This window comes from Trichosurus vulpecula, chromosome 3 (assembly GCF_011100635.1).
Source record: "Trichosurus vulpecula isolate mTriVul1 chromosome 3, mTriVul1.pri, whole genome shotgun sequence".
Classification (NCBI taxonomy): Eukaryota; Metazoa; Chordata; class Mammalia; order Diprotodontia; family Phalangeridae; genus Trichosurus; species Trichosurus vulpecula.
In genome coordinates, this window is record NC_050575.1 from 427387046 (window position 1) to 427411301 (window position 24256).

General features: G+C 41.1%; 1 protein-coding gene across 2 annotated transcripts in view; it reads left to right on the top strand.

Moving 5' to 3' along the window:
- ADRA1A (adrenoceptor alpha 1A) overlaps positions 1 to 24256 on the top strand; it is a 127341-nt gene that overhangs the window by 90196 nt on the left and 12889 nt on the right. The window contains exon 3 of one of the 2 annotated variants that reach the window (XM_036750202.1): positions 22332 to 22567. In XM_036750202.1, the coding sequence (XP_036606097.1) occupies positions 22332 to 22567 (236 nt within the window). Of the gene's footprint in view, positions 1 to 22331; positions 23514 to 24256 lie in introns of those variants that run through there. The other variant, XM_036750201.1, reaches the window with a different exon arrangement.

A 24256-nucleotide genomic window follows, 5' to 3' on the forward strand; every position in this document is an offset into this window, starting at 1 on the left:
CCACAAAAAGAGCTGCTATAAGTATTTTGTACATTTGGGTCCTTTCCCATTTTTTATTATTTCTTTGGGATACAGACCTACTAGTGGTATTGCTGGATCAGAGGGTATGCAGTTTTATAGCCCTTTATGTCCAAATTGCTCTCCAGAATGGTTAGATCAGTTCACAACTTCAACAACAATGCATTAGCATTCCAATTTTCCCACATCTTCTCCAACATATATCATTTCCCTTTTCTGTCATATTAGCCAATCTGATAGGTGTGAGGTGGTATCTCAGAATTGCTTTAATTCGCATTTCTCTAATCAATGGTGATTTAGAACATTTCTTCATATGACTAAAGATAGCTCCAATTTCTTCATCTGAAAACTGCCTGTTCATATCTTTTGACCATTTATCAATTGCAGGATGGCTTATATTCTCATATACTTAACTCAGTTCTCTGTATATTTTAGAAATGAGGCCTTTATCAGAAATACTGTTAGTAAAAATTGTTTCTCAGCTTTCTGCTTTCCTTCTAATCTTGGTTGCATTGGCTTTGTGCAAAAACTTTTTAACTTAATGTAATTAAAACTATCCATCTTGCATTTCATAATGTTCTCTATCTCTTGTTTGGTCATAAACTCCTTCCTTCTCCATAGATCTGAAAAGTAAATTATTCCTTACTCTCTTCATTTGCTTGGTACAGTATCACCCTTTGTGTCTAAATCATGTACCCATTTTGACCTTTTCTTGGTACACAGTGTTGCCTGGTTTCTGCCATACTATTTTCCAGCTTTCCCAGCAGTTTTTGTCAAATAATCAGCTCTTATCCCAGACGCTGGGGTCTTTAGGTTTCTCAAATAGTTGATTACTGTAGTCCTTGACTACTGTGTCTTGTTTACCCAATCTATTCCACTGATCCACCACTCTATTTCTCAGCCAGTACCAAATGGTTTTGATGATTGCCACTTTATAATGTGATTTTAGACCTGGTACAGCTAGGCCACCTTCCTTTGCATTTTTTTCATTAATTCCTTTGATATTCTGGACTTTTGTGGTTCCTGATGAATTTTGTTATTATTTTTTCTAGCTCTATAAAATAATTTTTGGTAGTTTGATTGGTATGGCAGTGAATAAGTAACTTAATTTAGGTAGAGGTGACATTTTTATTATATTAGTTCAGACTACCCATGAACAGATGATATTTTTCCAATTATTTAGATTTGACTTTATTTTGTGAAAAGTGTTTTCCAATTATGTTCATATGGTTCCTGAGTTTGTCTTGGCAGGTAACTTCCCAAATATTTTTTATTGTCTACAATTCTTTTAAAAATGAAATTTCTCTTTCTGTCTCTTACTTCTGGGTTTTGTTAGTGATATACAGAAATGCTGATGATTTATATGGGCTTATTTAAATTCTGCAATTTTGCTAAATTATTAATTATTTCAAGTGGTTTTTTACTTGACTCTCTAGGATTCTCTAAGCATGCCATCCTATAATCTGCAAAGAGCGATGGTTTTATTTCCTCATTGCCCATTCTAATTCTTTCGATTTCTTTTTCTTCTCTTATTGCTAAAGCTAACACTTCCAGTACAATATTAAGTAATGGATGTCATAATGGGCATCTTTGCTTCACCCCTGATCTTACCGGGAAAGCTTCTAGCTTACCCCCATTACATATAATGCTTGCGGATGATTTTAGATAGATACTGCTTATCTTTCTGCTTTAGCAGGTAAATACTGTTTATACTGCTTATAGATACTTTAAGGAAAACTCCATTTATTTCTATACCCTCTGGTGTTTTTGATAGGAATGGATGTTGTATTTTGTCAAACAGCTTTTTCTGCTTCTATTGAGATAATCATATTATTTCTATTAGTTTTGTTGTTGATATGGTCAATTGTGTTAATAGTTTTCTTAACACTGAACCAGCCCTACATTCCTGATATAAATCCTACCTGGTCATAGTATATTATTCTGATGATAAATTGCTTTAATCTCTTTGCTAATATTTTATTTAATTTTTTGCATCAACATTTCTTAGGGAAATTGGTCTATAATTTCTTTCTCTGTTTTGGCTCTTCCTGGTATCAGCACCATGTTTGTGTCATTAAAAAATTTGGTACAATTCCTTCTTCAACTATTGTTCCAAATATTTTATATAGTATTAGAATTAATTGTTTTTTAAATGTTTGGTAGAATTCACTTGTAAATCCATCTGGCCCTGGAGATTTTTTCTTAGGGAGTTGTTTGATTGCTTGTTCAATTTCTTTTTTCTAAAATGGGATTATTTACATTTTTTTCCTCTTCTGTTAATCTGGGCACTTTATATTTTTGTAAGTATTCATTCATTTTACTTAGATTGTCAGATTTATTGGCATACAGTTAGGCAAAATAGCACCTATTTATTGGTTTAATTTCCTCCTCATTGGTGATGAATTTAACCTTTTCATTTTTGATACTGGTAATTTGGTTTTCTTATTCCCTTTTTTTAATCAAATTAACCAAAGGTTTGTCTATTGTATTGTAGTTTTTTCATAAAACCAACTCATAGTTTTATTTATTAGTTCAATCATTTCTTACTTTCAATTCTATTAATCTCTCCTTTGAGTTTCAGTATTTCTAATTTGGTATTTAACTGAAGATTTTGAATTTGTTCCTTTTCTAGCTTGTTTAGTTACATACCCAAATCATTGATCTCCTCTTTTTCTATTTTATTCATGTAAGCATTTAGGGATGGAAATTTTCCCCTAAGTGCTGCTTTTGCTGCATCCCATAAGTATTCGTATGTTGTTTCATCATTGTCATTCTCTTTGATGAAATTACTGATTGTTTCTGATGATTTGTTGTTTGAACCACTCATTATTTAGCATTAGCTTATTTAGTTTCCAATTAATTTTTAATCTAGCTTTTGATGGCCCTTTATTACATGTAAGTTTTATTGCATCATCATCTGAAAACGATGCATTTAATATTTCTGCCTTTCTACATTGGAGTGCAAGGTTTTATGCCCTGAGGCATGGTCAATTTTTGTGTAGATGCCATGTACCACTGAGAAAAAGGTACATTCTTCAATTTTCTCCAGAGGCCTACCATACCTAACTTTTTAAAAATTCTATTCACCTCCTTAGCTTCTTTCTTGTTTATTTTGTGATTAAATGTATCTAGTTCTGAGAGGGGAAGGTTGAGGTCCCCTGCAAGTATAGTTTTGCTGTCTATTTCTTCCTGTAATTCACTTAACTTCTCTAAGAATTTGGATGCTATACCACTTGGTGCATATGTGTTTAGTATTGATATTAGTTCATTGTTTAAGGTACCTTTTAGTAAGATGTAGTTTCCTTCCTTATCTCTTTTGATTAGGTCTATTTTTGCTTTTGTCTTATCTGAGATCAGGATTGCTACCCCTGCTTTTTTTACTTCAGCTGAAGTATAATATATTCTGCTCAAGCCTTTTACCTTTACTCTCTGTATCTCTCTGCTTCAAATGTGTTTTTTGTAAATAACGTATTGTAGGATTATGGTTCTTAATCCACTCTACTATCTACTTCCATTTTATGGAAGAGTTTGTCCCATTTACATTCACAGTTGTGATTACTCACTGTGTATTTCTCTTCATCCTATTTTCCCCCATTTATACTTTTCTCTCTCCTTTCAGCCTATGCCTCCTCACCAATGTTCTCCTTCAGACCACTGCCTCCCTCAGTCTGCCTTCCTCCCTTATCAGCCCACCTCCTTTTCTTTCCCCTTTCTCCTCCTACTCCCCATAGGGTAAGTTAAATTTCTATACCCAATTGAGTGTGTATGTTATTCCCTCTGAGCCAAATCTGATGAGAGTAAGGTTCAAATAGTGATCACCCCTCTCCTTTCTTTCCCTCTACTGTAATAGGCCTTTGTAAGAAAAAGGGGTGTAGCTCCAGTAGGAAGTAAGAAAGCATTTCCAATTAGGACAAAGTTTTTCCCACTGTAAAGTTGGAGGAATAGAGATTAGATTGACAGAATAAAAACCAGGTGGCTGTAGTGCTACTGAGTATACCTCAGGCTTTGCTGTTATTAGTCAACAAGTAAACAATCAATGATTAAGTACAGATGATATGCCTGGCATTATGCTAAATGCTAAGAACATGAATAAAGGGAAAATCATTCCTTCCCTCACAAAATTTACAGTCTAATGATTGCCGCTATGACCCTTACCCTAGAGGAAAGAGCACAAGGCATGTCTGATTGGTGCTGACCTTCTTTTGGCAGAGAATTCATGCACTTGGTGATATGCTGCTTTGCTCCTCTCTAACCTCCCACCCCTTCCACTCTAAAGAACAGATGTTTAATTCTAGAATTTCTGTCCTTTAGAGTTAATTATATGCTGGTTTGAAGTATCAAAGCAGGCCCATACAATGTAAAGGATCCATCCTAGTTGTTCTTGGTTGTGTGATTCATTATTCATTAAAAAGGCAAAAAGAAAAGAGGTAGTGAATGACTTGTGGTACCTAGAAAGAAAGAAACAGAGAGGTCAAATCCATTTGGTCTGAATGATGAGGTGGAAAGAAGTATTTTCTTTCCCCTCACTACCCCCAACTGAACACTTGATTCATATGAGAGAATCCTATTATCCATCTCCCCAGCAGCTTCTGAATATATCCTCTTATCTGTACTCACACAGCCACCACCCTCATTTGGGTCCTGCTTTAGGCTAGTCTGATGGCCTCTTTGTGAACTCCCTTCTTCAGTCAACCCTCCACAGAGCTGTCTCTCTAAAGCTCAGGTCCGACAATGTTATTCCCCAGTTCAATAAACCCTTACTGTATCTGACATAAAGTACACACCTCTAAGCTTGGCGTTTAAAGTTTATCAAAGTATGGTTTCAGCCTGCATTTCCAGGCATAGCCTACATTGTACTAATTCTAGACAAATCTTCTTTATGTTCTCTCTACTCAGTGGTCCATCTCTCCCCCTCCACACCTTTAGGAATGAAACACTCTCCCTCAGCCTCTTAGACACCGTAGCTTCCTTCAAAGTTCAGGTCAGGTGAATCAACAAAGCCTAATCTGACTCCACCTTCTCCAGGAAGCTTGCACCCAATTCATCTGCGGTTGCCTGGGCCTTCCCTTTTGAGAATACCTTCCATTTATTCTACATATCGCTTGCATGGGTATAGTTATTTGTCTCTTAATTATAATGTACATTTCTTGAAGTCATGGATTATTATTGCTTTTCTTTGTATCCCCAGCCCTTAACACAGTGCTTGATGCTTGGCATGCACATTTGATCATTTCAGTCTGTGTCTGACTCTTCATGACCCCATTTGGGGTTTTCTTGGCAAAGATACTGGAGTGATTTGCCATTTCCTTTTCCGGCTCATTTTACAGATGAGGAAACTAAGGCAAATAGGGTAAAGTGACTTGCCCAGGGTCACACAGCTAGTAAGTGTCTGAGGCCAGATTTTAACTCACAAAGATGAGCTCTAGGCCCAGTGCTTTATCCACTGGGCCACCTAACTTCCTTGCCTAACATGTAATAGGTGCTTGACATATGGCTGTGAATTGACTGATTAACTAGATGTTAGAGCTCTCTCTGGCCTCAGATTCTTTTGGAATTACCTCTATCTATAAATGTTATCACTCTCACCCCACTCCTACCCCCACCCCAAAAGCCCCTTAGAAGCAGGGAGTATACTCTAGTAACAGGTGCACTGAACTTGGAGTCAGAAGAGAATTGGGTTTAAATCTCATCCCTGACACTCACTATCTCCATGACTGTGGACAAGTTACTTAACCTTTCTGAACCTCAGTTTCCTCATCTGTAAAATAGGAAGAATCAGAGGCCCTCCAAGTTGGAAGGCCACCTAACACAGTCTGCATCTGATTGAGGTTTGCTCTACAACATACCAGACAAGTGGCCATCCATCCTCTACCCTTGGCTTGAAGACCCCCAATGATGGGAGAAGGATCCCTCTACCTCCATACCAGATAAGTGGCCATCCATCCTCTACCCTTGGTTTGAAGACCCCCAATGATGGGAGAGGGATCCCACCACCTCCATACCAGACAAGTAGCCATCCATCCTCTACCCTTGGTTTGAAGACCCCCAATGATGGGAGAAGGATCCCTCTACCTCCATACAAGATAAGTGGCCATCCATCCTCTACCCTTGACTTGAAGACCCCCAATGATGGGAGAGGGATCCCACCACCTCCATACCAGACAAGTGGCCATCCATCCTCTACCTTTGGCTTGAAGACCCCCAATGATGGGAGAGGGATCCCACCACCTCCATACCAGACAAGTGGCCATCCATCCTCTACCTTTGGCTTGAAGACCCCCAATGATGGGAGAGGGATCCCACCACCTCCATACCAGACAAGTGGCCATCCATCCTCTACCCTTGGTTTGAAGACCCCCAATGATGGGAGAGGGATCCCACCACCTCCATACCAGACACGTAGCCATCCATCCTCTACCCTTGGTTTGAAGACCCCCAATGATGGGAGAGGGATCCCACCACCTCCATACCAGACAAGTAGCCATCCATCCTCTACCCTTGGTTTGAAGACCCCCAATGATGGGAGAGGGATCCCACCACCTCCATACCAGACAAGTAGCCATCCATCCTCTACTCTTGGTTTAAAGACCCACAATGATGGGAGAGGGATCCCACCACCTCCATACCAGATAAGTGGCCATCCATCCTCTACCCTTGACTTGAAGACCCCCAATGATGGGAGAGGGATCCCACCACCTCCATACCAGATAAGTGGCCATCCATCCTCTACCCTTGACTTGAAGACCCCCAGTGATGGGAGAGGGATCCCACCACCTCCATACCAGACAAGTAGCCATCCATCCTCTACCCTTGGCTTGAAGACCTCCAGTGATGGGAGAGGGGTGCCATCACCTCTGGAGGCAGCCCATTCCATTATTAGATGAGTAAACTTGTCACAATTGGTTTTCTTTGTATCAAGCCTAAATCTGCCTCTTTGCAACTTCTCCCTTTTTCTCCTGGGGCCAAACAGAAGAAGTCTTACACCCCTTCTAATAACAACAATAACCACCAACAACAACGATGATGATGACCATATTTTGCAAAATGCCTTACAAGTATTGTCTCATTTTACCTTCTCAACAACCCTTTGTAATAGACACCATCATTATCCCCATTTTACAGATGAGGAAACTGAGGCTAAAAGAAGTTGCTCAGGGTCACACAACTAGTAAGTGTCAGGAGGCAGGATCTGCACCCAGGTCACCTTGACTCCAAGTGTAGTGCTCAATCCATATGATAACCCTTCAAATACTTGAAGACAATTCTAACTTCCCCTGAGCCTTCTCTTCTCCCTGCACCAAGACTCTCCTACTTCAGTAAATCCTCCATTCAGCTGACAAACTGATCTTCCTAAAATACAGATATTACTATGCCACACACATATACCCTCCCTTAAATAACTCCACTGGCTCCCTATTACCTCCAGAATCAAATATAAAATTCTGTTTGGCTTTTAAAGCCCTTCATAACTTGGCCTACTCCTATCTTTCCAGTCTTGTCACACTTCACTCTCTTCCCAATACTCTGTGGTCCAGTGGCATTGCCCTCCTTACTGCTTCTTAAACAAGACACTTCATCTCCTGATTCCAGGTATCATCCAGCATTGTCTCCTGTGTCTGTAATTCTTTCCCTCCTCCCCTGGCTTCTTTTAAGTCTTAGCTAAAATCTCACCTCCTGAAACCATCCTTTGCAATTCCTCCTTAATGCTAGTATCTTCCCTCTGAGGTTACCTTTAAGTTACCCTGCATCTATCTTGTTTGTACTTAGCTATTTGCATATTCTCTCCACCATTAGATCATGAGCTCTTTAAGAGAAGGAAATGTCTTTCCCCCCTTTCTTTGTTGCCCTAGCCTTTAACACTATGCTGGCACATAGTAGGCACTTAATAAATGCTTGATTTCTTGATTTCTCGAGGCCATGTATCCCTAGTTCCTTCAGCCAGTCATCATAGTTCATGAATTCAGGCCTTTTTGCCAATTGATCAATAAACATTTATTAAACACCTCTTACATGCTGAGAGTTACCTTCCTTGGAAGCTCTCCAGCTTATGAGGACCTTTCTAACTTGTAGTGCCCAGAACGGAACCCAAGATTCCAGACATGATGTGATGTAAGAATACCTGTACTTCTTACCTCCCAGGGTCAGAGAAGACTATATGTAAAGTATTTTGTAACCTTTATTCCACTAACTGGATGTCAACTGCTATTTTAATAGGCGTGCTTCATGTGAAAAATAGAGGCATATAGATATAAAGTGTAATATGGCTTTGCACTATGTGACAAATACTCATGTGTAGCAATGACTAGAGGGAAGGGATGGAAAAAGCCAGGAATGAAGTGTGGTGAGGCCTCTCCTCTCCCCTTTCACCCCTACAACACAGATTTATAATGACCACTTTACCATGGCGTTCTGAATAACTAACCCTCAAATCCCTCTTGTCTTGAGATAAAACCCAGCCAGAATGACCCAGAAGAAGGTTGAGGCAGCACTCCAACTCAGGAGGCTCAGGAGCTGGCATCACTGTGCTAATTTCCCTCTTCCAAGACTGTAACCCATCAGAACCAACCCTTCAATACATTTCCTTGTTGACATGAAGCAGTTAGTGGGTAAACAGACTAGGACCTTGGCATTCCTGGCCCACTCTCTTGAAACCAAAGGCTGGAATACTTTCTGAAATACTCTCTCTGTGGGGGATCCCTTGGAAATGTTTTGCTTGATCTTGCCTTGGGCCTCTGGTATTTGGCTTTGCTCTCCATCCCACAAATTTTTGATCCTCTGATGAGAGACCGCTGATGGTTATCACCTTTTAATTACATGCTTTGCCCTTTCACCAGGACATTATAAAATGTCTTTATAAGTACTAGAAGTAATAATTTTATGAAGTGTCTGTAACAGTGATGCAGAGGACCATTTGAAGTGTCTTTGTTTTCTTATAAATAGAGGCTAGAAAATCATGCAGGGAAAGTTTGGAAATGGGACAGGAAGGGGAAAGGCCCAACCCCTGGATCAAGGCGAACAGCTCACACTGAAGGGGAAACAGAATCCACATTTCTTTTAACCAGTCAGTATTTGTTCGGTGCCCTATTGAGGGGCTCCTTGATGCTGAGGAGTAAAGAGGATGCAAGAGAGACCTGAGCAGTAGCAAATCCAGGCCCTGTCCTTGTGGACCATAGACAAGGTAACAAGACACAGGATTAGAAAACAGGACCATATAAGGCAAAGTGTCACACAGCACGTCCACGAAGGCTAGAGGCAGCCAGATAGTCTTCCTGGACGAGGGGCCCTTCAGCTGGGCCCCAAAGGATGAGTAGAAATTTGTCACAGAAGAAAACAGAGACAGGAATAAGAACTCACATTTCTTAAGGAAAAAATAAGAATAATAAAAACACGTTAGAGTTTCTAAATCATCAGTCATGCTCAGCCCTGGGAGGTGGGCAGATTAAGCAGAGCCACAGCATAAGCAGGTGGAAGAAGATATAGTTTCATTTAGGGGAAAAGAGAGAACCTGCCCCATGGGGGAAAAGACAGAGACCCCAGGATACTGCTGGGAGATCACTTAAAAGATCTCAGATCTTAGCTGGAAGGGACTCGGAGGCCATCTGGTCCAAACCAAAACCCTCCATTTAAAGAAGAAAAGACTGGTTCTAGAAGGATGACAATCATTGCTATTATTCGGTTAGTTTTGTGAATTATTAGCATATATTTGTCATATACAGTTTGAAATGCCCTTTCTTTACATATATTATCTCATTTGATTCATATGCACCATGGTATCTTTCATATAATCCCTTAAGGTTTTGCTATGAAATTGATATTATTATCCCCATTTCATAGACACAGAAACTGAGGCCCAGAGAGGGTAAATGATATGCTCAGGTTCCTACTGCCAGTGTCAGAGGCAAGACTTCAGCCCAGGACTGAATTGACATCAGGTTCAGTGCTCTATGCTGCCTTACCAGCTGTCTCTCCTTTGAGAGTGGTCTGGATCATGCCTTCACTAGAGAAGGAAAATTCACAAGGTGTGCTTCTGAGCAAAAACAAAGTGCCCTAGGTTTGTTGGCATAGGATGCCTGTGGCATATGCCCACCACATATCCTCATCAGCAAGGCTGCTGAACAAGGGCATTTCTGATCATGCTCCTGGCATCAGTGAGGAGAGAAATCCTTTCAAGGAGACTGGCCAGCTTATAAAGACATGAGATTTAAGGAGCTTTGTCTCTGAGTAACTCAGGTATATCCAAATGTCAAAACTGAATCCCTCTGCATAAAGCTGAGACAGAAGACAAGAAGGTGGACTTCTAAAAGGATGCCACTGATCTCCCATGGGACCTGGGTTCTTAACCTGCCTCTGCCACTTACCACCTATATGAACATGGTTGAGTCATTTCGCTGGGCCTCAGTTTCCTCCTCTGAAAAATTGGGACGTTAGGTGAGATGATCTTTAATCTTCCTTTCCGTTGCTAAGCTGATATTCTGTTGGGGTCACCTTCACCACCCAGTGTAGACTGCTCTCAAGTTTGCTTTTCACCCTTCCTCCTCTAGAAAAGCAGGATTTTAGGAAAAGATAAAAAGTCAGTCAAGAAGCATTTATTAAGCACCTATCTGTGCTGGGCACTGTACTAAGTTCTGGGGATACTACAAAGAGCCAAATATAGCCTATGCTCTCAAGAAGCACCTAGGGCAATTAGGTGGCCCATCTTCCCAAGTTCAAATCTAGTCTCAGACACTCAACAGTTGCATCACCCCGGGCAAATCACTTAACCTTGTTTGCCTCAGTTTCCTCATCAGTAAAATGAGCTGGAGGAAAAAAATTAGCAAAATACTCCAGTATGTTTGCCAGGATAACCCCAAATGGGGTCACAAAGAGTCAGACCCAATTAAAACAACTCAACAACAACAAACTCAAGAAGCTCACAATTTAATAGGAGAGACAAATAGACAACTATGTACAAATAAGCTATACAGGATAGTTAATATTAAGTGATGGAAGGCACTAGAGTTGAGAGGGGTTGGGAAAGACTTCCTGCAGAAAATGAGGTTTTGGTTGAGACTTAAAGGAAGCCAGGGAAGACAGAGATGAAGAGAGAGAGAATTTCGGGCATGGCCAGGGAGGAGGACAGCCATAAAAAGCTCCCAGAGCGAAGTGAGGGAGTATCTTGTTCATAGAACAGCAAGAAGACCAGTGTCACTGGGTCAAAGAGTACACAGAGGTGAGTAAGGTATAAGAAGACTAGGAAGGTAGTAGGGGCTAGGTTTTAACAGTCTCGAACACCAAACAGATTTGGGGTTTGATTCTGGAGGGAATAGGGAGTCACTGGAATTTGGCGGGGAGGGCTGACAAAACAGGTAGTAGTTGGCATGGTGGTGTGATATAGTGGGCAGTAGTTGGCATGGTGGTGTGATGTAGCGAGCAGGAATTGATGTGTCAGTATGATATAGCAGGTAGTAGTTGGCATGGCAGTGTGACGTAGCAGGTAAGATTTGGCATGGCAGTATGGCATAGTAGGCCAGAGTTGACATGGCAGTGTGACATGGTGGGCAGTAGTTGGCATGGTAGTGTGATGTCGAGAATAGGAGTTGACATGGTAGTGTGACTTAGTGGGCACTATGCAGTAAGAAGCATGCCGGCTTTGGAATAACTGTGGTTCAAATCCTACCTTTGTATGACTTTACAAAGTCACTTCATGCTTTGGGCCCTTGGTTTCCTTTTCAATAAAATGATATAGGATATTTAGTGTCCCTTCCAGCTTTCCCTCATCTTGAGGGAGAACTGAGACAAGCTGGGGGAGAGCATCTAGAGGAAGGCAGCCAGGATGGAGAAGGATCTGGAATGGGGACGTGAGCAGTTGAAAGAACAGGGCATGTGTAGCTGGGGGAAGAGGTGAGTGATAACTGTCTTCAAGTCTTTGAAGAATTGTCATGTGGAGGAGTATTCAGACTGGTTCTCTTGGGCCCCAGAGGGTAGAACCAGGAGCAAGAGAACAATTCAGTCCAGATGCTCAGAAAACTTTCCCAGCAATGAGGGTTGTCCCAGAGTGGAGCCGGCAGCCTCCCCTCACTGGAGGCCTTCCGGCAGAAGCTGGATGCCTATGGACTCAGATCCTCATTCAAGTGCGGATTGGGCTCCATGGCCACGGAGACCCCCTGCCAACTCCATGATTCTGTGAATCTGATTATGCTCATTTCCTCCCAGGGCTAACAGAAAAGTACAGCTTTGCCCTACTTACCAGCATTTTGTACAGCGAATAAAGCCGAGTGAACTTGATCAAAAGAATGAGACCATCATAGTAGGATTCCAGGCACCATCCAGCCAGGCAGGGAAAAACCATTTTTGGAGATAGTGAGGACTTCTCGGAGCCCAGGAAGTAACCTCACTTGGGCAGTGGTGGAGTCTGTCTGTCTAGTCCTTCTTCTCTGCAGGCAGTGCTTTAGCCAAGAGATACTGAGTGAACCAAGGGAGCCGAGTCAAGGGTTAAAAGTTCTGTTCAGATGGCTGCAAACCAGGTTGCTGCTGGAGAGGGCAGATAGGCATTTTGACATTAAGCATTAGTTTAAGCCTGGGCTTAAACTAATTAGCTGCAGGCACCTCTGAGCTATGGATTCTGAGGTGTTTGGACTAGACAGGGGTGGGGAACCTGTGGCCTCAAGGCCACAGGTTCCCCATGCCTGGACTAGCTGGTCTCCACCAGCTCCCAGACCCCAAGCCTTTGGCTGGGCTGTTTCCTTGTGCCTGGAATGCACTCCCTCTTTCCCTCCCCCAAGTTCCTTTCAAATCTCACTTCAGGGGCTCACTCTTACATAAGGCTTGTACTCATCCCTGAGCTGCTATTTTACATGTATTTCATATACATTTTGTCAGTTTCTCTGCATATATACTGTCTCTCCCAATAGAACACAAGCTCTTTGAGAGTACCCCCCCAATTAAATTGTATTGTTTTTGTATGCATTTTGTCTTTATCTCCCTGCAGTAGAACACAAGCTGTTTGAGGGTAGACACTGTTTCATCTTTTTATTGTATGCCAACCCAGTGCCTGGCATGTAGCAGTGCCGAAGTCAACTCAAAGATCATTTGCTGAGGTCGCTACATGCCAGGTGCTTGAGATAAAAAGTCAAAAGCTATGCAGTCCATGCCTTGGGAGAAAATTTGTGTTCTACTGGGTAGAAACTACGCTTATGAATAAATGCAACAGTGAGACAAAAATACAAAGTCTTTTGGGGATGTGATGAGACAGTAATTAACTAGGGAATAAAGAACACCTCTGGCTGGAGGTAGTCAGTGAATTGGCCTTCAAGGAATTCCAAGACAGAAGAGAGAAGACAGAATGATCCAGGCATGAAGGACAGCCAGCCTGTGCAAATGAGCAGAGAAGGGAGATTCCATTACTAAGTGCTTGTTGAATTGCCAAATGGATAGAGTATAGGGCCTGAATATATGTATATAAGAAATCCCAAGTGAACAAACTCCTTCCACTAATAGCAGGGCAGCACCTTCTCTGTGACTTACGGTTTTTTAGTTATATCCGACTCTTCGTGACCCCATTTGGGGTTTCTTGGCAGAGATACTGGAATGGTTTGCCATTTCCTTCTCTGGCTCATTTTACGGATGAGGAAACCAAGGCATGCAGGGTTAAGTGACTTGCTCAGGGTCACACAACTACTAAGTGTCTGAGGCTAGATTTGAACTCAGGAAGATGAGTCTTATGACTTCAGGCCCAGCGCTCTTCGCACTGCAGCGCCACCTAGTGGCCCCGTATTTAAAATGTAGTTCTTAATCATTTGTATGTTTCCCATAGGAATCCTTATGTACAGTTCAATGGTCCCCTTTTCTAGAGGAATTTCTTGTCCATGTACAGATAGGACCAGCGGGTCTGAGACCCGCTTCCACCCCTGATATTCTGGGAAGCAAGGTTCCAAAGGACTCCCTTCTCCCCCTTACTCGTAACGCTATGACTTCCTCCTTTAGGTGCTTATGTGTAATTACTAAGTTTAGATTTCAACTCCTGCCTCAGGAACTTAAGGACTGTATGACCCTGGAAAAGTCACTTCTCTGCTTGCCTCAGTTTCCTCATCTATAAAGATAGGAATAATTGCATCTACCTCTTGGTTGCTATATCACACTGTCCAAGCCAAGATTTGAACACAGATCATCTGACATACGAGCCTGAGCTGTTTCCACTGTGACATAATTCCTTTCATTATGACTTTCTATATTTTTACCATATGCAATTGGGCTCTCTTTGGCCCCTCCTGTCTTTACTGTTATTCTTATAACAATTATATGTTCATAGAATGGGAAGGGACTGCAAAGGTTGAATTCAACTCCATTTTACAGGTGAGATGACTGAGGCACAGAGTCTGGATGACTTATCTAAAGTCCCACAGATAGTAAGCACAAGAGGTGAGAATCAATGCTGCTATTCCTGACTCCAAGTCGAATGCTCTTATCCAGTATACCATGGTGTCCTAAATAAACTGAAATGTCCACATGTTGTATGTTTTTATTTCATTCTGGGGTTACCAAAAATTTCATTTAAAAGCTAGAACATATGAAGAAAGACACTATCTGCATCCAGAGAAAGAACTGACAAATAGAAATCTGTATAGAATAAATTTACGTATGTGTGTGTGTGTGTGTGTGTGTGTGTGTGTGTGTGTGTGTGTGTAGTGGTAGCCATTTCTAGAGTGGGAGAGGGAAGAAAAAAGAAATTTATATGATAACTTTATTATAGATTTGAAAGGAATAGCAACTTGTACATAATGGATTTGCCATTTCATGCACAATCATCTTTTTTGTTACAGTATGTTATGGAAATGCTTGTTTTATTCCATAAATTTAAAAAAAAAATACAATATAAACCTGGGTAGACAGTACAGTATCATGGCAAAAGGAGAGGACAAGAAACCATAAACTTATGTTCCTTGTTCTGCCATTAATTCTGATTGTTGTAATGGGACAAATAAATTTCCTTTTCTGGACCTCCACTAAGATCTAAAAAGGCAAAGGGATTTGCTCTGGTCAGACCCCAACCAGAATGTAACAACCACAACAATAGTCATCATCATCTCATCCAGGTTTTGTGACCTAGCTCAGTATTATGCTCAGTTCTAGGCATGACATCTTTAAAAAGATATTGCCTCTTCTTGTATCTTAACACAGTGCCTAACACATAGTAGGTGCTTAACAAATGTTTGTTGATTAATATACTATAGAGCTTATAGAGGATATCCCAGTTGGTGGAGATTCTCTAACTACTTCAATCCATATGAGAACTAGCTAAAGGAATTGGAAATGTTTAGCCTGAGTGGCAATAACTGTCTTTAAATATTTGAAGGGATGATCTTCAAAAGATATACCATCCTACTGGTTGGCCACAGAAAGAAGACCTAGAAGTCATGGGAAGAAGGGAATGAGGCCAATTTAGGTTTGCTATCCAATGAAACTTTGTTATGATTAGAACCTGTCTAAAAGTGGAAGGAGATGCCTGGACAGGTGATGGATTTGCCCTCCTTGAAGATCTTCAGGTGAAGACTGGTTGACCACTTATCAAGGACAGCTTTCTCTTCTTGATTTTCCTCAGTCTTATTTATATCTCCTCTGTAGCCACATCTGAGACTGTGGTATTTGAGCCCAAATGTGGTGGACCCTCTATCCTTAATGGTGACATAAGTTTTTTGCTGTAGTCTTCTGATTGTTAATATCAGGCAAGGCACGAGAGTGTCCATTGCACTGCAGGATGACTTTCATTGTTTGATGCCAAAATCTTTCAAGAATCCATTTCTCTTGGCTCTATCCTCTGTGACTAAACAGATCAATACTAGTATCTCTTTCACACTGACAGCTCTTCAAACCTGGAAATACACTGAGTGGTGTGATTTAAGGACTAGATCCTCATCCCTGTTCTCCCCATTACACACACACACACACACACACACACACACACACACACGCACACACACGCACACACACACACACATACACATGCAGAGCTCCTTCAATCTGTCTGGAATTCAGTCTATCAGATATCCTATTTGGTGTGCTAAGAAGAATTGCTGAGAATATTAGGGTTTTTAGTCAGTAATGTCTTGTGTGAATTAGTTTGGGACAAGTTGAATAAGAAAAACTGCCACATTCACATTTTGAGAGGCACCATTGACTTTTTGCTTCAGTATATTACCAGTAATCATGGAAAAATCATTTTACTTCTTGTGAACTCAGTTTCCTGAGCTATAAAATGTACCAGATGCCTTCTAAGGCCCATCACAGCTCTAAATCTATGATCTATGCTTTCCTAACACATATCTGACAAAAGCTGATTAAATGTGAATTTTTCCACAGTCAAGGGAGGTTAGAAGGATAGAGAGAATTATGAAGTCTAGGGTATTGTTGGGTAGAAGAGATGGGGAGTCAAATGAAGGGCTTTCAACCAGAAGGTAGCATGAAGTCTTGTGCAGAGAGGAGATCAGGAGGAAGGAAGGGGTCACATAAAAGGAATGCGGAGAGAAATAATGAGGGAGTAAAGAAAAGGAGATCCTAAAATTTTGTACCTCAGGCATATGAAATATTTTCACTGCTATTGTCATCCCACTCATTCTTGCTTTCTGACACTTAACCTCAAGTAATGACCAATTCAAGAATGTCACCACTTGATAGGATGATGACAAATTTCAGACAACTTTATAACCATTCATTAGTGTGTGGTGTCAGAGTTCAGAAATTTTCATATTTTTTATCTACTAAAAATTTCCAAAAAAGGAAAATTTATCTCTAATCTAATTCCTTCAGAAGAGAAACTCCCATTCAAGGTAGTTTTGACACACCCAGCTCTCCCTGGCAGTCATTAGGCACACTCTCTGGCCTTCACAAAGTACAGACAATCTTGTTAGTGATGCTGCTTGTTAGTGTTAACTGGCTGTGTGGGAAAAGAGAACGTTGGGCTATACAGCTATTTCTGTACTTTATTAAAGTTCCCTCTGCAGCTAGCCAAACATGGTGGCCTTTGGCCCTTCCTTCCCTTCTGTTTGATTAAAGTCATCATTACAGTGTAACTCACTGCCCACCCCACCTCGTTCCTTCTCCACTCATCCACCTCTTCCTTTGATTGATTCACTGGGGAAGGAATACCAGAGAGATGCTTTCGTGTTCACATGAGAGCACTAATGCAGGAAGATCTTAAAACCACTTGGAGGGATGAGGGGGGAAGGGAGGCAGCTCAACTTTCATACTGGCTTCCCTGGCTTCCTTTAAATCCCTATTAAAATCTCATCATCTACAGGAAGCCTCTCCCAACCCCTCTTACTTACTGACTTTCTTCTTTTAATATTTCCTATATATCCTGTATGTAGCTTGTGTGAACATATTCGTTTACTTGTCTTGTCCATTAGATTTCAAGCTCCTTGAAGTCAAGGACTGCCTTAGAACGGTGCCAAGCACATGGTAGGTGCTTAATGTTTAGTTGTTGACCTTCATTCTCAAAGAGGATCAAAATGACATCATTTTTCTTAATAAGTGTTTCTTTACTGACTGATTCACCCAAGTGACAAGATGCCATCTTCTCCTTTCATGAATTCATAGGATTTATAACCAGAAGAGATAATAGTGATCAACACTTCCTACCTCATATTACAGAGAAGGAAAGTGAAGCCTGGGGTGGCTAAGGGATTTGCTCAAAGTCACTTAACCCTTAGAGCTCAAAGGGACCATAGGGATTGCTTAACATTTGGAACAAGCCTTTAGAGAATGATTACAAAGAGAATGAAAATATTATGAAGATTATTAAATTCAATATAATTCATTATTATAAAGATATTTGTTACTAATTTAATTGCAGCTAAGAGAGGCTCCCTCTGTTGCACAACTAGTAATTTTGAAGATAAAATTCAAGCCCTGGTCTTTCTGGTCTCCTAATCTAGTGCTTGATACCATGTGGCCACCAGGGGAATGACATTAATTACCAAAGGAGCTGTCCATGCTGTAAGGCTCAGGAGGAGACAAAAGAGAAAGTCATTCCTGGAGGTGGCTTCCTAGAGGAGGTGGCTGCCTAGAGGAGGTAGCATCTGAGCTGGGCCTTGAAGGATGGTGATTGATTTGTTGATTTGATTTGAATAGATTGAGAATGAGAAGAACACTCCACACTGCTAGTGGGTAAGCATTTATTAAGCATCTGCCTTGTGCCAGGCATGGTGCTAATCCCTAGGGATACAAAGAAAGGCCAAAGATAGTTCATGCCCTCAAGGAGTTCACAATCTAAGGGGGTGGGGCAGTTGAGCAATCAAACAAATATGTACAAACAAGCAATATATGAAAAAAAGAAATCATTAACAGAGGGGAAGTGCTAGAATTAAGAAATTCAGAAAGGCTTCCTGTAGAAGGCAGGATTTTAGCTAGAACTTGAAGGAATCCAGGAAAGCAAAGATGGCAAAGATGAGGAGTGAGAACATTCCAGGCATGGGAGATAGCCAGAGAAAATGTCTAGAGCTCAGAGATGGAATGTCTTCTTCCTAGAACAGCAAGGAGACCAGTGCCACTGGATCGAAGAGAACATGGTCGTTAGATATAAACAGACTGCAATAGTGGGGGGAGGGAGGGGCCTAGGTTATGAAGGACCTTGAACACCAAACAGAGGGGTTTTATATTTGATCCTGGATGTGATAGGGAGCCACTGGAGTTTGCCAAGGATTGGGAGTAAAGCAAAGGCCCAGATATAAAGATAAACATAGTGTGTTCAGGAGACAGTAAAGAAAGCAGCAGTTCAAAGGCCTCCCTCTTGATTTGGTTTGTATAGCTTTTTTTTTTCCAAAGAGTACAAATATATGGCAAACCATTTGCAAACTTTGTAAAAGCAGAGATGACATTCATCAGTCACTTTACCCTTAACAGCACACTTTATAAACACTTCTCACCTGCTTTTTGCAATTGTGAGGTAGATGCTGCAGATATTATTCACATTTTACAGATGGGGAAATTGAGACTCAAAGAGATTGAATGACTTTCCCAAAATTACATACATCATGATTTTTTTTTAAATGGCTCAAATGGTGGGGAGGGGGTAGAGCCAAGATGGTGGAGTAAAAGCAGGGACTTGCTTGAGCTCTCCCCCAAACCTCTCCAAATTCTTGTAAAAATGACTCTATAAACAACTTCTAGAGTAGCAGAGGTCACAAAATGGCAGAATGAAACAAATTTTCAGCCCAAGACAACTTGGAAGGTCGATAGGAAAGGTCTGTTTCACTGGGCTGGAAGAGGAACACAGTCCAGCATGGGCCATGCTGCCACAGATGGGCCAGAGCAGGCCTCAGGGGACTCAATCATTGGCAGCTGTGGCACTTTCCAGACTTCTCAACCCACAAATGCCAAAGACAACTTGGAAGTTCAGTTAGAAAGGTCTGTCAGACCTGGGTGAGAGAGGAGCGTGGTCTGGCCCCAGCTCCAGGGCAATGGTGGCAGCAGCTGCTTCCAGAGCTCTCAGCCCACCGACAGTGGGAGATCGAGCAGCTGATCAGAGGGGGATTGCAGGGATCTCTTTGATGATGTTGAGGTAGGATTCTCTTGCTTTGCCCTACTTGGATCTGGGTCACAATCCTGGGTGGCAATCCTGGGGCAAGAAGTGATGGCATGGCAGAGCTTGTGGCAGTGGTGGAGAGGGAATCCTCACAGCTCCAAGGCAGAAAAGAGTGCTTGTGGTCACTCACAGACCAGAGCACAGGCCAGGAGAGGAGTAAACACCTCTCCTTAGATCATACAAATTTGGAAAAACTGAAAATTTACAGGTCCCTAGGAGTATCTCTGAAAACAGCTACACAAAACCCCTGAAGTTTGGGACAGTACACCACCATAATGGCAGCAGAGTCCTACCTTGACAAAGAGCTAAAAAGTCAAGTAATTGGCTGGGAAAATGAGCAAATAGCAGGAAAAAAATCAGACTATAGAATCTTACTTAGGTGACAAGGAAGATCAAAGCATACAACCAGAAGACAACAAAGATAAAACTTCTACATCCAAAGCCTCCAAGAAAAGTATGAATTGGTCTCAGGCCATGGAAGAGCTCAAAAAGGATTTTGAAAATCAAGTAAGAGAAGTAGAGGAAAAATTGATAAGAGAAATGAGAGTGATGCAAGAAAAGCATGAAGAATTATTCAGCAGCTTGCCAAAGGAGACCCCAAAAATGTTGAAGAAAATAACACCTTAAAAAATAAATTAACCCAAATGGCAAAAGAGGACCAAAAAGCCAATAAGGAGAAGAATGCCTTGAAAAGCAGAATTGTCCAAATGGAAAAAGAAGTCCAAAAATAATTCCTTAAAAATTAGAATGGAGCAAATGGAAGCTAAAGCCTTTATGAGAAATAAAGAAATTATAAAACAAAACCAAAAGAATGAAAAAATAGAAGACAATGTGAAATATTTCATTGTAAAAACCACCGACCTAGAAAATAGATCTAGGAGAGATAATTTGAAGATTATTGGACTACCTGAGAGCCATGATCAAAAAAAAAGATTCTAGATATCATCTTTCAAGAAATTAACAAAGAAAACTGCCCTATATTCTAAAACCAGAGGAGAAAATAGAAATTGAAAGAATCCACCAATCACCTCCTGAAAGAGATCCCAAAAGGAAAACTCCTAGGAATATTGTAGCCAAAGTCCAGAGTTTCCAGGTCAAGGAGAAAACATTGCAAGCACACAGAAAGAAACAATTCAAGTACTGTGGAAATACAATCAGGGTAACACAAGATTTAGCAGCTTCTACGTTAAGGGATCAGAAGGCTATTCAAGAGGTCAAAGGAGCTAGGATTAAAACCAAGAATCACCTACCCAACAAAACTGAGTACAATCCTTTAGAGGAAAAATGGATATTGAATGAAATAGAGGACTTTCAAGCATTCTTGATAAAAAGACCAGAGCTGAATGGAAAATTTGACTTTCAAATACAAGAATCAAGAGAAGCATGAAAAGGTAAACAGGAAAGAGAAATCATAAGGGACTTATTAAAGTTGAACTGTTTACATTACTACATTAAAGATGATATTTGTAACTCATGAGACCTCTCTCAGTATTAGGGTAGTTGGAAGGAACATATATATATATATATATATATATATATATATATATATATATATATATATATATATATATATATATATATACATACATATACATATATATATACATACATATACATATATATATATTATACATATACATATAGACAGAGGGCAGAGGGTGAGTTGAATATGAAGGGATGATATCTAAAAAATAAAATTAGGGGATGAGAGAGAAATGTGCTGGGAGAAGGAGAAAGAAAGAGGTAGAATGGGATAAATTATCTCACAAAAAAAGAGGCAAGTAGAAGCTTTTACATTGGAGGGGAAGAGGGGGGAGGTGAGAGGGAATGAGTGAACCTTACTCTCATTGGATTTGGCTTAATGAGGGAATAACATACACACTCAATTGGGTATGAATATCTCTCTTACCCTACAGGAAAGTAGGCAGAAGGGGATAAGAGAGGGGAGATGATAGAAGAAAGGGCAAATGAGAGGAGGGGGCAATCAAAAGCAAACACTTTTGAGGAGGGACAGGGTCAAAAGAGAGAATAGAATGAATGGGGGTGGGGCAGGAAAGGATGGAGGGAAATATAGTTAGTCTTTCACAACGTGACCATTACGGAAGTGTTTTGCTTAACTACACACATATAACCTATATCCGTTTGCTTGCCTTCTCAATGAGGGTGGGTAGGGAGGGAGAAGGGGGAAGAATGTAGAACTCAAAGTTTTAAAAACTAAAGTTAAAATTGTTTTTACCTGCAGCTGGAATATAAAATATACAGGAAATAGGGTATAGAAATCCATCTTGCCCTAAAGGACAATAGAAGGGAAAGGGATAAAAGAAGGGGGGAGGTGATAAAAGGGAGGGCAGATTGGGTGAAGTGGTGATCAGAATGCACACCATCTTGGTGTGGGGGAGGGGAGAAATGGGGGGAAAATTGGAACTCAAAATCTTGTGAAGTGAATGTTGAAACCTAAAAATAAATTAATTAATAGATAAAAGAATAAAATAGCTCAAATTTCTATGGTGCTTTAAGGGCTCACAATAGCCCAATAAGAAAGGTAAAACAGAGAGGTTGACTAACATGCCCAGGGTCACACAGCCTGCTAGTGACAGTGAAAGGATTTACAGTCAGCTTTCTCATCCTTTTTTATCCCAAGATCTATTTTTTCTGGCCTTGTACTATACTTTGTAGCCTTTTGCATATCACCTTACTCTGCTGTGCTTCAACCCAACCAAATAATGTATGTGAACATATTTGTGTTTTATTCTAGGGTCTTTCTTCCCTGAAGCTAAGCCCTCGGATACTGTTTTTAAAATAGTCTTTTGGCTCGGATACTTAAACAGCTGCATCAACCCCATCATCTATCCCTGTTCCAGTCAAGAGTTTAAAAAGGCATTTCAGAATGTCCTGAGAGTCCAGTGTCTCCGAAGAAAACAGTCCACAAAACATACCATTGGCTATACCCTCAACCCACCCAGCCACGCCATACAAGAGCACAAGGACTTGGTGCGTATCCCAGTGGGATCAGGGGAGACCTTCTATAAAATCTCCAAGTCAGAGGGGGTCTGCGAGTGGAAATTTTTCTCTTCCACATCCAGTGGGCCCACTAAGAATACTGTGTCCCATGACCAGTCTACCTGCACTTCAGCCCGAGTGAGAAGCAAAAGCTTTCTGAGGGTGTGCTGCTGCATGGGGTCCTCAGGCCCAGTCATCCAAGAGAACCGCCAGCTACCCACCATTAAGATCCACACCATCTCTCTCAGTGAGAACGGGGAGGAGGTCTAATGGGCTGGAGCAGTCCCAAGGGAGAGGGATGTCATTAGGTCATTTGTCATTCCATCTCCCACTCATCAAGCTGGATAGTTACTCTTCCTGGAGTAAAGGCAAGGGCCTTCGATCTAGGGTGGAGTGGGGAGGAAAAAGGGAGAAGTGAGAGATCATCTCCTAGTTCAGTGACTTAGAACGATGGTCATCATTATTTCCTGCTGGGAACACTCTTTCTCTCTGAGCCTTCCTTTTTGTCTTTGGTCATTCCAATGAAAAATATCATGGGAAACAAAATTTCCTACACAATCCAAAAGACTATAAATATATGATTATGATTTCATCGGGAATATTTTCAGCCCACACTCTAAGTTTGGAGTTATTTCTTGATGGCGTGAGGAGATTTTTTTTTCCAGGCTGAATTTACTGATGGCCTCAGTCACTATTTTAGTGAATAAGAACAGGAGAAAGAAAGAGGATTCAAAATGGAGTTCAATATCCCTAAGCATATTTTCCTCTCCTCTGAGGTAAAGTTCTTCAACCTGACCACTGCAGATCCTTCCTGAATCTCTGCTGTGGGAAATATGAGAGTGAGGTATACTTTTCTCTGGATTCTTGCTTTGATGCCAATGCCCAATCTCCAGAGACTAGCATGAGATGACATTCATTGAGTTCTTGAATCAAAGAGAGGGAATTCTTTTTTTGGATGGGGGGGGTGGGAGTGGGGTGTTGAAAGTGCCAATAAGGTGACTGAAATCCTTCACTGATAAAGTTCAATAATTCATCATATACTTATTAATTGCCTTCTATGTTCCGGATGCTGCACATACAGAGCCCCACAGTCCCTGCTCTCAAGGAGCTCACAATCTAATAAAGGGGTATGCTATGCACACAGATAATTCAGATACAAGATAAGGGGCTATGAGGTCAAAAGAGAGATAGAGACAAAGTGCTATAAGAAGAGTGGAGGAAGGAGAAGTCACATTTCACCAAAAGATTTGATTCCATTCAACAAGCAAGTTTAAGCACCTAATATGTCCCAGGCACTCTGCTAGACCCTAGTCGATGTGAAGGCAAAAATGAAACAGTCCCTACCATCAAGAAGTTTACTTTCTATTGAAGATCAGACTTTGTTTAATCCAATCCAAAAAAAGTTGTTAAGTACCTTCTTTCTTCAAGGTACGGTGCTAGACTCGGCAGGGACAGGTAGGGGGGCAGGTTTGGGGGGAGTACGAAAATGAAAACAAGATCGTTCCTGACATCAGAAAGCTTCCACTCTACTGAGCAATGAGGATGAGAATTTTGTTGTTACTCTGGCTCCTGTCAGTACTTTGAAAGTCAGCATGGCATGGTGGCTAGAATCTTACTTCAGACATGTGTGAACTATGTGAACCTGAGCCTCAGTTCCCTTATCTATAAAAGAGCACTTGC